At 43.7% G+C, this 15,253-nt stretch overlaps 1 protein-coding gene across 2 annotated transcripts in view; it reads left to right on the top strand.

The window, feature by feature from the left end:
* The window catches only part of LOC126536347 (putative helicase MOV-10), a 61,200-nt gene that overhangs the window by 32,933 nt on the left and 13,014 nt on the right, over positions 1 to 15,253 (top strand). For both annotated transcript variants that reach the window (XM_050183279.3, XM_050183278.3), the window contains exons 11-16: positions 514 to 707; positions 3,722 to 3,790; positions 6,831 to 6,908; positions 8,989 to 9,144; positions 11,454 to 11,686; positions 13,911 to 14,075. In XM_050183279.3, coding sequence (XP_050039236.1) covers positions 514 to 707; positions 3,722 to 3,790; positions 6,831 to 6,908; positions 8,989 to 9,144; positions 11,454 to 11,686; positions 13,911 to 14,075 — 895 coding nt within the window. The remainder of the gene's footprint in view (positions 1 to 513; positions 708 to 3,721; positions 3,791 to 6,830; positions 6,909 to 8,988; positions 9,145 to 11,453; positions 11,687 to 13,910; positions 14,076 to 15,253) is intronic.

The following is a 15,253-nucleotide window of genomic DNA, read 5'->3' as shown; positions in this document are numbered from 1 at the left end:
GGGAGGAATTTATTTGTAGAAGAGTCGGCCTGGTTTATAGCTTGCCATGGCCTGCTACTCCGCACTGGGCAAGGGTATGGGAAAGAAAAGGGAGGATGTTTGGGGAAAATAAAATGTGTGTATACAAGTCTACTTGTGGCATCTCTAAAGTTGTGTGATTAGTCTAGTGGCTTGTAAAAAAAGCTACAGCTGTCTTTATAATCACGGCTGCGCTGTTTGCATCAGGCCAAGGATCCCAAAACAGTCACAAGATCAGCAGCAGCAACAGCTGCTGATCTGCTGATGATGATAGGGGCGGCCCAACTCCATTTGTTATTGATTTTTTTTCCCCCATGTAAACTGAATATTGGCTACCCCCATTTGCTCTTTAATCCACACTGCTGTCTTCCTGTCTTTTAATGTCACCAGGTAATGGCCTGGTATCGATGTGTGGGATCAAAGAGACCAGAGCAGTTGTCGTGCGTATGCAGGACAAATGCAAAACATAAGCCTAGTGTGTCTGTTTGTGCACAGTGCTGTTTCCTAGAAAAGAGCCACAGACAGCAACAAAGAAGGGGCCTCTGATGCTGGTCAACAAGCAGCTGAACGAGTTGCAGCAGGAGGCTGTGTATCGAATCATGGTTGCAGCCAAGTGTTCCTTGCCGTACGTTGTCTGGGGACCTCCCGGCACTGGAAAGACTGTCACTCTCGTCGAGGCCATCCTGCAGGTGAGTTGAAAGAATACTTATTTTTTATTTTTCTTTGAAAACTGTTCCTTCCACAGCATCCGTGCATAGGCCAGAGATGCTACAGAGGAACACAAATGTTACATTTGGCTGGTTGTTTTCAAGTGCCTTGGAGTGTTCTGGTGGCATGCATTACAGTAGGCTGGTTCTGTGAGAGTGCTCAGAGGCGCTTTCACATTCAATCTAGGAGCCGGAGTGTAGAGTTCGGGTCACGTGGCTCCCGCAGATTCCAATGTTGCCTGGCACGTGTTGCGTCGGTTGTAGTCGAGTACCTCAGCGTCTTCGCGGCTTGGTTGTTTACAACAGAAGCGCTGACGTGCTTCCTCTTCTGGCCTCTGATTGCCTTGGTGCCCTTTCAAGCAACTGTACATTTGGCTTGGGCATGCTCTCTCTGGCACCAATCTAGAGCAGGCTCCGCATCATTGCAGTAAGAGTCGCAGCATGGTAGGAACCATCTGAATCTAGTACCATAAATCAGTTTAGACCGATAAAGTATTCCTAAAAACCTTTTCCTTCTTCTTTTTTTTTTTTGATGTTATAGTTTAGGTTTGGTTATTAGAAGAGAAAAAAAAATTGTTTCTTGTCATGCTGAGATCCCAGCACCACACGGTGCGCGATCACGAATTTCATATTTTTTAGTATTTGGGTTATTGTGGTAGCTCTGTAAATGTTTTTGCAACTTGAAAGTTCAGTTGTGGGAACAGGTTCATGAAGTTATCCATATTTATGCATTACCGAAAAAAGATAAAAATGAAACCAAGTGTAGGAAAAATTGCAAAGGTATTTTACCTTTTGAAATGTATCTGGGAGTTTTATTATTATGAATTCAGTTCTGATGGTTTGCTAGGATTATGTGTTACTTTCAATCGATGCAGTCTCAGAAGTCGCAATGAAAATGTCAATTTTAAAGGGACTGACAATTGGCCAGACTGTGTTGTAAAATATTGACAGAAATGAAATGACCACGATTTATAGTTAGAATCCAGCAAGCTGTTCGTGATCAAGCAGGAATTATAAATTTAAATTGGCAAAGAAAGTCTCAAAAACAAGTAAGTGGCGCGGCCTGGCGGTGAAATCTTGTTATTTCGAATGTAGTATATGAGATTACTGTACATAAGTCTGCTTTTATGAAGTACAGCATACTTATTGCTTAAAGTTGTGGTTCATATATTATTAGACTTTTGCACTTTATTCTGTGCATATTATGAAGTAAAAAAAGTCTGCGCCAAGGAGAGGCACATGCGTCCCACAATGCATTGCGGCGCAAATGCTGTTGTACTCGCATGATTGTGCCATAAATGGGTGCCAGCACTATAATATTAGTACATGTGTGGCTACAGCAACACACTGAACTGCGTATCATGCGTAAAAGCATTGTTTCACAAGCAAGAACTTAGCTTGGCTTAGCTAAAGAACACCTTCACTTGTTAAGGACCAAAGCAGTTGGATAGGAAAGCACAAAAGCACATAGCTGTTATTGTAGAAATAATTTAACACTTCGTAAAATGTGAATTGCAGGTACATTGGCTTGATAAACAAAATAATACCTTCTCACAGCTATGCCTACACTTGTCGTCTGCCTCCCACCAATGCCGACGTATAATCAATATTGCGCTTGCCTATCACTGTTTTCAGCATGCTTCCAGTGGATAAGTGCATACTCACTGCAGATAAAAAAATTCTGTAAGAAATATTCCACGGCATCTTCAGTGTTATCAATTCATGATTATGAACGAGAGTAAAGGGGGTTAACTGACGGGCCCGATTTTTATTAATCATATCATAAGAAGCCAACAAACAAGGACACCAAGAACAACATAGGGAAAATTACTTGTGCTAATTGAATTAAAGAAATTATAAAAATTATGAAAATGAAAGCGGATGAAAAAGCAACTTTTCACAGGTGGGAGATCCCAGGTCATTGCATTATGCATGCGATGCTCTTACTAATTCATGATTAAACACTGACCAGTAAGCTATCCATTGCAAAAAAAAAATGGGTACTGTAAAAATTGGTTGTCAGTCCCTTTAACCCTTTCAGGGTCAATTACATAAGTATACTTCGCCGTAAAAAGTCCAAAATGGTCAGTGTCGTATATTTACGGCGCCATCTGTACATTTAAAAAGAGCTGCAATTTCCTCACTTTTTCTTTCCTGGCATGTGCTGCCACTATGCGGGAAACACAGGGAATTTTTTTCTCGCACTTCCCTCTCTCAGTTTTCGTTGCATGATTTGTTTTAGCGCTAGTATGTTTGCTCTGGCGCGTCTATATACCACCGCTTACATATTGGCGCACGCGGGTGGTTTCGGCTTCTTTCGCTCGCAAAACTGATGGCTATCTCGTTATTAACCGCTTAAAGGACGACCGGCTGTTACTCGCTCGTTTATTGCTCACAGGGGTGCGTATACGAAGGATGCCACTGTGCATGCGTTTCCTTTCTTTTTTTTTTGAGACGCGATAACTAATCGCCTCTGATTGGCAATAAGATGAAGATTAGCGGAAGTTTGTCACACGTTTTGCTTTTTTGAAGGTCACACAACCACATAGTTTTCTTGAGTGCGCTCACCTACTCATTTCGATTACGCTATGGGCGTAAATATTAGTGTAAGAGCAGGAACATTTGATACTTGTGAAATATTCTCGTGTGCGCATTTTCTAAGCCTTGAACTATGCGTATAACAGTGCATCAAATTTTTATTCTTATAAGTTTATTTTCCTTTCTTATTGTTTTTATTCATGAATAAACAATACACATATACCAACACAAAATATTTTTTTTTGGAACAGGTCCCTCTGAAGAATTTAAATCTTCAATAGAAAAAAAATCAGCCCTGGGCAGTCGCGTACAGCGAACAACATCGACCCTGAAAGGGTTAAAGGAATGTTTGTAGGAGCACTGAATATTAAATTGGCATACATTATTTATTATTCCTCATGTCTTGGCTTCAGTGTTTTCATTTCTCTAAACTTATCTTGGACCTTGTGTTTTTGCAGGTGTTCCTGAACATAAAGCACAGCCGAGTGATAGCATGCGCACCATCAAACAGTGCAGCAGACCTTCTGGTTCGTATGCGTGCTCACGTTCAATAGGTTTCATCGAGAGTAACTTAATTAATACTACAAGGATAACTTTTAATTTTTTAGCTTTTTGGCCTTGTGTTACTAGTGCTTCGTGTTCGTTGTTCGTGATGTGTTTTTCTGTTTTCTGTTCTCCTTCGGCACATTATCTGTGTTACCACATATTCTCTTCTGTACAAAAACACACTCATCACATCGGGCTGCATGAGTGTAGTGGCTAACACAATGGGTCCATCGTTACCACATGTGCATAATGCATTTATTACTCTCTCAAATTGTCAGGACAGCCAGCAGTTGTTGCAAGACATGTTATGGCATCATGTAAATAAGGGCAAGCTTGTGGTGTTCGTAAAGGGAAACGCTGAGCAAAGTTAGCGACCTTGGAGAGCAGGCACACACACACTAGTTCCACACCATGCCCAACTGACCCATCAGCTGTGGCGTGGGTGTATACATAAATAGTGGAGCACCTCCTGGAGTTGCCGAACAGAACAATAATCAACAGTAAAATTTACAGCAGGGCTGTTGACCGATTCATTTCAGGTGACGACTGTCTGACATACTGTTAGTATTGCTGCTAAATTTGCTAATTTGCAGTCTTCTTTGCGGGCTCAAGTTCACCAAATCAAGTTCCTATTATAGTGAAGTTTTTTATTACCTGCCTGTCTTTCTGCACCTGTCACTTTCATATGACAATACCATACCTGCCAACTCTCCCGAATGTTTCGTTAAGCTTGCGAATTTGGACTTCTTCTATGGTTTTTAGAATGTTGCATCAAGTTTTACAAGAAGTATTATGTTCAGGAAAGAATTTTCGAAGTGTCTTAAGATGGGATGAAGCAAAATCACCAAAATTGCATCCAAGAAAAAAGTTGCGATGGCACCTGTGCCACCATTTTGTGGAAGTACAAGATGTGCATACCTGAGGGGTTTCTTCGAGTAAGTTTATGCAGATAACTTTTTGAAGCTTGCGAAATGAGCAACAGCCAAATCACTGACGAAGTTACTGTGATATAAAAACAGTGAGTTGCTCATCAATTCCTGCTTTTCCTAGTTTGCTAGTGTGCTGCGTCTAAGGCTAAATAATTATTACTAAGTTTCTTATCTATCCCACAAAAGGTATGTGCTCAGGACAAACACCTAAATATGTATCCGCGACAGCGGGTCAAGGGACGGTGGGGACGGAGGGGATGGTAGCGGCGAGAGTGACCGCGACGGCGCTGAGGGCGAGAGGATAGGCAAGAACACGTGATCCGGCTTTGGAGGACAAGGGGAGAGCAATGCTTGCACCGTGCATAGATGGCGCCAGGAGCGCATGCAGCTAGAACAGCGTGCTGGCCCCGACTACGGAGCTGGTTACGGCGAGGTACAACGGCTACGTGAAATGTGGGCACAGGCACCACAGAGCTGTGCTCTAAAACTTAGTTTAACCTACTTCCAAGCAGGTGGCGCAACCAGTCTACAGATGTCTCATGTTCAAGAATTATCTTGGGCACGCCCAGCAGTGTGCATCGGCATCCAAATGAGAGATGCTATCCAAGAAAGAAATAAAATTCTATCCTCCCCTATAATTTTTTCCCCCTTCAGTTATTTTCTCCCCAACCCTTAGCTGTTCTCAGATTTTTATTTGCAGCTTTTAGTGCGTTGCTTCCACCTTCTTTTCGAGTGCCCTTGGAAAGCAGAAGACTTAGCCGTGCCGTTTAGAAAACCCACTTTCATTTCCATATCCTTATTACCGTATTTGCACGAATATAAGGCAAGATTTTTTCAATATTTCTTGCCCCAGAGCATGGCTTGCATTTTATTCAGGCTCATAGCATGAATGTAGTGTGTTTCTCTCTTCTTTTGTTTTTATTTTATTTTTCCCCGCTGGGAGTTGCCACTGTGCATTTTGCGGCGTCCTTCTTCTGAGTTAAAATGCTGTTAGTGCCGCATCAGCATGGCCACTACGTATTAGCCCTTTAATGATGGCACATATATATACCCAGAAGAAGTTTTTATTTTCTATATAAATGTGCAAAATACATTGAAAATAAGCATAATTAACAAAATGAAAAAATATTTTGCAGAAGCTTTTTCAACAATAGAGGGGAAGCTCCTAGCAAAATATTAATAGTGTGTTTCACGCCAAGCCACCTAAGATTTTCTTTTGAATTTGTACTGACAGCTCTCATTATATTTGAACTATACATGTATATTTTATTTGCTTCATATCGCATATGTAACATCACTGCACCCGGAGATCTTCCATCGATCTATCTCCTCTGATCATGCTTTCAAAAGAAAGCGAATCATGTGCCAACGTTCTTCTTTCTTGTGTTCCTGCTCAAAACCAACGAATGGTGCCTGCTGCCTATAATTCAGTGTTGGCCAACGACATTCAGCTAGAAACTTAGTACTCAATACTGAAACTCGGCAATAAAATTTTTTTTTCTGGTATGGTGCTCATAGGCAACACTCATCAAAAGAAGGGGTAATCATTACTATGAGCAAGGTATCAAGCGCTGTTGTGCAGGTAGGTCAAGCTATGGTCTCTGAAGCTGCGTGGTGCATGACTGCGCAATCCATGAAAAGCTCTGCCGTTTTTGATTGTGTCGCAGGCATTTCTGAAGTGCTGTTCAACAACATTGGTGGGTGTCACGGAGGACAAAGTTGTTCTCGTCTTCAGTGACAAAGGCATCAGAACTCGTCCTTTCACTTTAATTTGCAGCGGCAGTTAGCAGTAACAATGAACAAAGCCCTGCGGGCATCCGCATTTATGGATTGTTTCTTGTTTCTTTTGTGGCATTACTTCACATTACAATCGTAATATGCATATTTTTTCTTTTTCGGGGAGATCAAAAGTGTACTCCCTCACGTTATATTTCTGACTGTATTGTTTACGGGCAGATATGGTAACCGATGAAATCTAGCAGTTAAAGCAATGTACACAAAGCAAGAAGGTGACATCTAAATTTAATGGCATTGTGTGTACCAATCTGAAATGTTTCTCAACATTGTCCATATTTTAATCTTTAATTTATAGGCGGAGAAGCTTTGGATGTCTGGCAAACTGGTGTCCTCGGACATAGTGCGCCTCTTGGGTTTCCAGAGGGACGTAGATGTAAGTGCTTGAGAATTTTTGCTTGTTTGTCATGCTTGATGCCTGTTTGATATAGTCACATGTTTTCTCTAATAAAATTATTATACTGTGGCCCTATTATCAGTGTCAAGTGGCGGTGGCGGTGGTCGTAAACTTTGTTGAAAAGGGGAAGGGGAAAGGAGAGGTGGCTGAGGGATCTGGCTCAAGTAAGGCCCTGGGCCTGCTTGGCCTTCTCCGCCCAGTCCACCAGATCAAACTGTCGGTTGACGTCCGCGGAACTGAGCCAGGCTGTCCAGTCAATTTCGCTGCTGATGGGGGGATGAGAAAACGGGAGCGAGGTGCATTCCCACATTATGTGTGTGAGTGTCCCCGTTTGTGAACAGAGCCTACATAAGTCGCTTTCCTTGCCCCTGTGACTTTGTTAATGTACTTTGAGTGGGTATGTGTTTGTCTGAAATTGCCTAAATGCGACCGCTTGCGTTTTATTGAATTGCTTGGCCGGTGGTGGGAGCGCGCGACGCCTCAAGCGATGCCTATGGGCTCTTTCGTGATAAGTCTCGCAGGGTTCCTTGTGTCTCTCCTCCTCGTTCATTCACGCCGTCCGCATCCGCAGATGAGGCTTGGCGCACGAGATCTCGAGCCAAACTGAGCCGACGCATTGCCGGGCACAGCCGCATGAGCGGGGGTCCACACAAAGGTTTTGAAGCCGCTTAGGGGGACACCGCGTGAGGACATGATACACCTGTTTGGAAATTCTACCGCGGACGAAATTGCCGATAGCCTGCTTGCTATCACTGATGACGGTATTCGCTTCCGCATGCATGGCCATGGCAATCGCAGTTTTCTCCGCTTCCACCACTCGGCCAACCGTGATTGTTGTCTGTTCTATCAATCCTCCGTTGTGATCCGCTACCACCGCGGCCATGAGGCCGCCGCGAGGGTGTCTCACTGCATATGTGTAAACCACTCCATTTTGCAAGCCGTAGCATCGCCAAATGGTTTCACTACGGGCCTGCCGATGGCCCTGATGGAACTCGGGGTCCATGTTGCAATGCAGACAGCGGAGCGCATGCCTGAAGCACAGCTGAAGGTATAGTATATGTCGTCCAGTCATCACCATTGACAGGCGTGCACGTCCGGTTTGGCCATGCTGCACGATGATGCTCCCCCTATACTGCAGTATTTTTGTTTCTGTTTTGGTTCTCTTTTATTTAAAAGCGAGAAAAGAAAAGAAATGGAAGCTGAAATATCGCAGCTGGACAAGCATCCTCGCCTCTGCTGACAACTGGATGAGCGATTCTATCTCTAATGATGACTGTTAGATGGTGTGAACTGTACCACACTCACAGCTGTTTGCATTTCGTTTGATGCTGATAACGCATCTGGTTTCGCCGCACTGTGCAATATTCTACTAATAGTGTACAGTAATACGGGCCACAAGCTAACATTATCTGTAAGGGGTTATTTATGCCAGAAACTTACTAGAGAATACAGGAAAAGATTGCGCTGATGTCATTTCTTGCAGACCCCTTCTCACTTCTTTCGTAAACAGCAAGGCCACCACCAACAATATGAGCCACTGAACGCTTTGTCAGCGATCTAATCTTCCCTCTGGCTGGGGTGAGGAGATTGTACAGTGAAGTGCACTATTAAAGAAAACGTCAATGTGGAGGATGTGTGAATTTTATCTTCGGCAGGTGCACAATCACCTAGCTTAACAGCAAGTCACTTGCATTGATTTACGCTGATGCCTTTTTATGCGCCTGTGCAGTGCATTGACATGAGCACCTGCAAAGTGAGAGCCACACATTGAAGTGTTCTCTTTAACAGTGGGCTGCACTTTACCTTTTGCGGGGCGAAAATGATCCCCTCCTAGAGGCCTCACTTTATCAGAGGCAGTCCAATTCCCTTTAAGCATGTAGGTGGGCTGCTTCCTTACACTACTTTGTATGCAGACAGCACACTGGGCCATTCTCTAATTCACACCCATGTCCGAATGTCGGTCTCTTGGTAAAGCTCATGCCTTCACTGTCATGTTTTAAATGTGGGCATCTTTCAGTGTATGTTTTCTAAACAAACATTTATTTTTAATCTTTGGCAGACCGTCCCACCTCGTATCAAGCACATATGTGTGAACACGGCTAACTTGAAGAATGCAGCCCATCACCGAATCGTTGTGGCTACAGTGGTTACTGCAGGTGCTCTGTACGGTCTGGGGCTTCCACCTGATCACTTCACCCATGGCTTCTTGGATGAGGTGAGCAGACAGCTGGAGTCTATCTTTGTTCTTCCTTCTTTCTGACTGGCATCCTTGGCTTCTTCACTCTTATTGTTTACTGCACATTTCTCTTGTTTTATTTTGATTTGCATCCTTTCGGCTATGTTCCCTTCACGAGCTGTATATGCAAATTGTGCGTGCCAAAATAGCGCATCAAAAGTAAAAGCACTGATGAGAATTATAATGACTTAATGTATCGCATACATATTGAAATGCTTCTGATCAGATTTCTGTGGCAAAAATGAATACTTGGGGCAAAGTGTTTCAGTGAAAGGAGTTGAAAGGTAGACATCTGGTGGCTTGCTCTCGGTGCAAGTATGTTGTTGTGCAGTGGGTTCATTTCTTTCATTGTTTCTGACAATTTTTTACGTCAGGCATATTTTTCAAGTGGCTGGATGTGTGCTTTCTAAGTATGCTGGGCATGAAATATTTGATTTTTTCATGTTCCTGTAGAAAGAGTTCTCATTTTGTAAACTTTACAAAACTCACTGAACATCTTAAAATTCTTCATATGCTTTGCTGCAGCAAGCTTTTAATGAGTTTGAAGATACATGAAACGTTAATTTAGCATGGCAAATAGATCTGACTGATGCTTGTCCAGCAAATTTGAATCACCTGAGCTTGTTCTTATATTCTTGCTGCATGTCAAAACTGTATTGTGTTTTTTTTCAGTCTTGTGCCTGTGTCTGTGTGTATGTACACGCATGCATATGTTCATGGTTGCGTGTGTGTGTGGTCTTAGCACCATGACAATTGTGCCTGTATTTGTGTACTATTGTCAACCAAAATGCAATAGCAAGAAGAAGCTTCCTGATTTTAAAAGCTGATGGAAAACGCATCAACATAACATAGACATAAAGGACACCTCAACTTGCTCAGTCACGCTACAGTATACTGGTAGGCTACAATGATGAGCTACAGTGAGGGCGATGAGAGAAAATCTGTCGCGAGAGAGCTTTTCATATCATATGGTGACAGAAGTGACATGTGGCTAGCACCGCAGGAGAGAGCGATATCACATTCGTTTGCTGCTGTCAATGTTTTCGTTCTTTAATTTGGCAAAGTAGGGGGGATGGTGTGGATGTCGGGCAGTTTTCATTAGAGGAAACTTATTTTTTTTCACAACCCTTTGATTTTTTGGGTATCAGCAGCCAGGCAGTTCAGGCAGGCCTACATTTAAGTAACACAATACTTTTGAACTTTGTTACATACCTGCCAAGTCTCCCAGATTTTGACCATTTCTCACAATTGTACAGTTAACAGGAAGATCTCCCAGAAATTGCAGTTGTGCCATATCTATATCCACGTCCTGCGCTTTGTCTGACTACGTTGGCAAAAATATTCAACCCAGTGCTATCCAGTTGGAAGTCCATCGGGCATAGCATTGTTAAGAAAGTAGTAGGGAAACCCTACAAGCGTTATTTTGTTGACCTTTATAGGACTGCAGCAGCGCTCTTTACGCTGACAGGGTTGTCGGGTGCCCCAGTGGCCTTAGCCTCATTCAGCTAGCGAGCGAATGCTGTGTTCTGAAACTAGCAAAACTAGACTCTCCATCGTTCTACTCCATGTCAGCAACACATTACCTCCTCGCATCGAAAATGGCACTTATAATTGGAGGGACACTTCTTTTGTGCTTTTCGGCATGTTTCAGTGCCAGAAGTGCTCTCTAGAGTGGTAAAACTTCGCTCATTGAGCGCACCCCATGGAATGCTATGGCACAAGTCTGTCTGCGGTCTTTTGGCCACTTTTCGGCATACAAGAGACCATGGTTTCCTATAATCGCAAAGCATCAGGAAAACTTTATTTTCGTGTGAACTTCATCACAGGGGACACCAGCGATGCGATTACGACCAAGATTAATGGTTCGGGTGTGCTGCTCCATTGAATTTGACAGCTTCCGTTCGCTCCGCAGTAAACAGCTGGGAGCACTCGGCACTCGCTTGGTACCTGTTACTAGGCGGTTATCGGTTGTGAGTTTGGTACTTTTGTGGCCTGTTCTTTGCCTGCATCAAACTAATTCGTCGGCGGCATTAATTTGACACTGCATGTACATAAGGGTCACCGCCGCTCTCCACTTCGCTCTGAGCGGGTGAAGCGCTTCATGTGCTTCGAGTAATTTGACTTAACATGCATGCATTTGGGTCAGGACCGGAAGAAATTTTGAATAAAGCGATATTTCGAGTAAAGTGATTTCGTTATAATGAGGGATTACTGTACTTACCTTCCTTATATCTGTGTTCGTTATATTGAGGCTCAACTGTACAAGGATTTTGGTGGTTCGATCACAGGCAGGACAAGCAACCGAGCCTGAGACCTTAGTAGTGACAGGCTTGGTGTGCCTGGCTGGAGGAAGCCTCATTCTGGGCGGAGACCCAATGCAGCTGGGGCCGGTGGTACGGTCACGGCTGGCAGTCAAGGGAGGCCTCGGGGAGTCCCTGCTTCACCGCCTCCTCCTCGGTGGCAGTGGCACGAACCATCCAAAGCAGCTGAATTGCCTGCCCCTCACACGGCTTAGAAACAGGTAGGCAGACTTGTCCATATATGATTCATGAGCATGGCCCAAGTGTCCCCTATCAACAAAGTACGCAAGCACATTGACTCTCGGAGGTATGGCAAAGCTTCAGAAGTAATTTGGCACTTGGAAGCTGTGGATGGTGAGAAACAATGACCCTTTCTCTCTTCAGAGCATTAGAGCTGTTAGAATCGAAGTTAAGCGCCACTACAGAGCATGAGGTCAGTGCATTTGTGCGTACTGTAGCCTGGGGCGCTTTTTATTATTAAAAGTTATTATTATTATTATTATTATTATTATTATTATTATTATTATTATTATTATTATTATTTGGTGGTTACAGGGGTTTTGACGAGAATTCACAGTGCAGGCTCGTTTCCCAGGCGTATCACCCATGAAAAAAAAGCTGAATACTGTGCCAGGGTACGCTTGTGCCCATTTGAACCAGTAGGTGCACGGCAGCAATGGGAATTGGTCAGACAGGACTTAATCATCTCCTGGTGGGGCTTGTTTGCCAGCTTATGGCAATTCTTGTTGCTGCAATTGTGAATTCAATGAAATTGGCATTCTTTCATGGCTAATGCCGACATGGTGGCATTTCATGGCAGCAGAGATAAGCATTCTCCAGTGCATTAAGGAAAAAACATCAGAAAAGGCAAGAGGAGGGTCTTGAGGAACTGAAGATGCTTGGGTTGGGGCTGGGCATGTGTGTGAGTGTGTCTACTGTTCCTTGGACAGAAAAAAGTCTTCTTCTTCATTTTCTTCTTCATTTTAGGAAAAAGCCACATATAGGGCACCGTTTTCTGCTACAGGCGGAGCAGAGTGAGCCTAGTGTTTTGCTCTGCAGCATTGTATACTCGGCAACCACCAACTCGATTTCGTTTTGGTTTCCCATCACTGTCTTAAAAACTATGCAATAGGAAAATGACAATCTGAGTCTCAGGACACTTGGGCCCCACCAGATTGACGCCTGTCGGCGTCTTGTAGCGGAACGATTTTCAGCAAGTGAGCACTAGGAGAAGCTGCTGACTCAGGCCAAATTTGAGATGTGCAAACGTAAGCTTGCCAAAGGCACAAAAACGACATTGTGTAGCTTGGGCCGCTCGGGTTGGTGCATGTCGACGTCTTGTGGGAGAACGATTTGCATCGAGTGAGCACTCGGAGAAGCTGCCGACTTGGTTCGAATATGAGATGTGAAAATGTAAGCTTGCCGAAGCCGTAAAAACGACAGTGTGCAGCTCGAGTCGCTCGGGCGCCACCAGCTCGGTGTGCATGGGCGTGTGCTGCAATTATTCACGCAACGTTTCACATTATGTAAATGTCAACTACATTTGAGTCTGTTAAACTTTTTCTTGACTTTGGAACATATGTTTTTCTGGTTAGTACATTTTCTCTCATGCTTTTCTTCCACAACGTATGAACAAGGTTCTACTGTAGCTCGTTCATGAATGAGGTTCAGCTGTAACTCGTTCATGAGCGAGGTTCTACTGTAAGTTGTTCATGAATGAGGTTGTACTGTAACTCATTCATACACTCTAGAAGAAAAGCATTCTTTAACTCTGTACATCTTCCTTTCTGTCATTTATTTTCATTCTTCTTCTGCAGCCTTCATGTCATCATAGCAGCTAGCCCAGCCTTCTGTCCCATCAGTAGCGTGATGCTTATAGCAAACACTAAAATTGCTATTCTTCATTACATACTACAAATGCTTGGAACTGGAGATGCTCATGTGTGGAATGTATTCACATGTTTTGCATGTACTTGACTATTGCTTTGAGGAGGTGGTACTGGTCTCCAATATGAAAAAGTTTAGGAGGCACATAGAGCAGGGGGAACATTTTAAAGAGTAAGGTATCAGCACTGTGAGAAGGAATGAAAGTAGGCCAAGTTTAAAATTTTCAATGTCAGGTTCAATATATGAACAATATCTCCGTGTTAAAAACATTCAGAGAGTTCCAATTTTGATATTGGTGATGAAGCATGATTCACTTTAACAGAGTTTGCTTTTGTCAACTGTCATTGTGTTTTATGAGTAAACTTTGAATTAGCTCTTGATTGACCAAGTCCTAGCAAAATATCTATATTTTCCAGGTTGTGACTCAGTGCTATTGTTCAATTCTATAAACATGTATAATAGTAGCGTGCAAAAAGCATTAGAATTGTGCTATTGTACCTTTCTGTTCTTATGCCAAAGAGTTTGAGTGAATTGGAAGGTCAAATGTTTCGTATGCAGCTATCGTTGCACACAGTCCCTGCTGGAGCCGTACTCCAAGCTCTTCTACGATAGCCAGCTTCTGAGCTGTGTGGGCAAACAAGATCGAGGTGCGCTGCCCGACTTTCCGGTGTTCTTTCATGGTGTGCGGGGCTGTGCACAGAAGGAAGGCAGTTGCCCTTCTTGGTGAGTGAAGCATGAATGCCCCAACATTGACCTTTGTGGCTTGTTCACTTTTGATGCTGGCCAGCAGAGTTGCTAGCTGGAACCTTTGCATTGACTCTGAGCTGTTGAAGCTATGATCACCAACCCATGGCTCTTGTTGAGCCATTGCCACAATGAGTACAGGTCGAAGGAAACAGGCCTTCCAAGTGAAAGTGTTTATTTTTGACTCAGTTTTCACAATGCGATCTCAGCAGTTCCTTGCAGCACTGTGGAAGCTACATGAATCCTTAGCCAATACGAAGGCCGAATGCCCCCCAAGATGTGCATATCTGCCTTACGTCATCTGCTCTGCTTCTTCTTGCCGTCCTGTTGGTACATGCTCCATGATTGGTGGATTGCGGAAAAATTTTTTTTGACGCAATAACCATAAGCTGCATTTGCATGCAGGCAACAGTGGGGCTTTGCTTCAGGTGTACACCTTCCTTGTAGTTACCTTGCTTCCTCCATAGCAAGTAGCGAGGGTGAATGCCCTTATAAATATTCACCTGCGCCACTGCATCTGTTCAGCATCTACTTGGAGTTTGCTCACTACCATCATCACTTACCATGCTAGAGCAGGGTAGTAAATTAATGATGCAGCGAACAATTAAGCCTTTATAACACTTCTTGTCGTCAGCGCATCACCAGTGCTAATGCTGCAGTGCCATCTGCAAACTAAAAATTGAACCAGTTTTACGGGTGGGCGCCGTGCCTGTAGTCCTAGCAGCGTGAAACCGAACAGCTGATCTGAATAACTATGACAAGACATACCTAATGCTTTGACCTCAGCTTGAGGCGAGACTTAGCGATGACATATTTTGCTGCTTGTTTTTTGCTAACAGGACAGAGCGCCAATAACAAGCGTGAATTCGGATGGAAATGGGTGGTCGGGGCTGTATGTGCGCTGCCATGTTGCTAGATGGTCACGGTTAGGGTGGCGAATAAGGTTACAGGCCGTAACTGCCATAGTAATTCTCGGTATATGACATGCATACGCAAAGGACCTAACATGTCACCTATAGCCGTACCGTATCGATAATGTAGCCAGCAAGAATAAAACTCTCTAGCGTTGCCGATAATCAGGCAATTACGCCCAGAACTATATTCCACTGAGAAGGATATTGCCTGTGTATGCCTCATACCTTCAGCAGTGCTGCAGG

The sequence above is a fragment of the Dermacentor andersoni genome, chromosome 4, assembly GCF_023375885.2.
Source record: "Dermacentor andersoni chromosome 4, qqDerAnde1_hic_scaffold, whole genome shotgun sequence".
In the NCBI taxonomy this organism is placed as follows: Eukaryota; Metazoa; Arthropoda; class Arachnida; order Ixodida; family Ixodidae; genus Dermacentor; species Dermacentor andersoni.
Note: the sequence above shows the minus strand (reverse complement) of the source record. Positions and strands in the feature narration are given on the sequence as shown.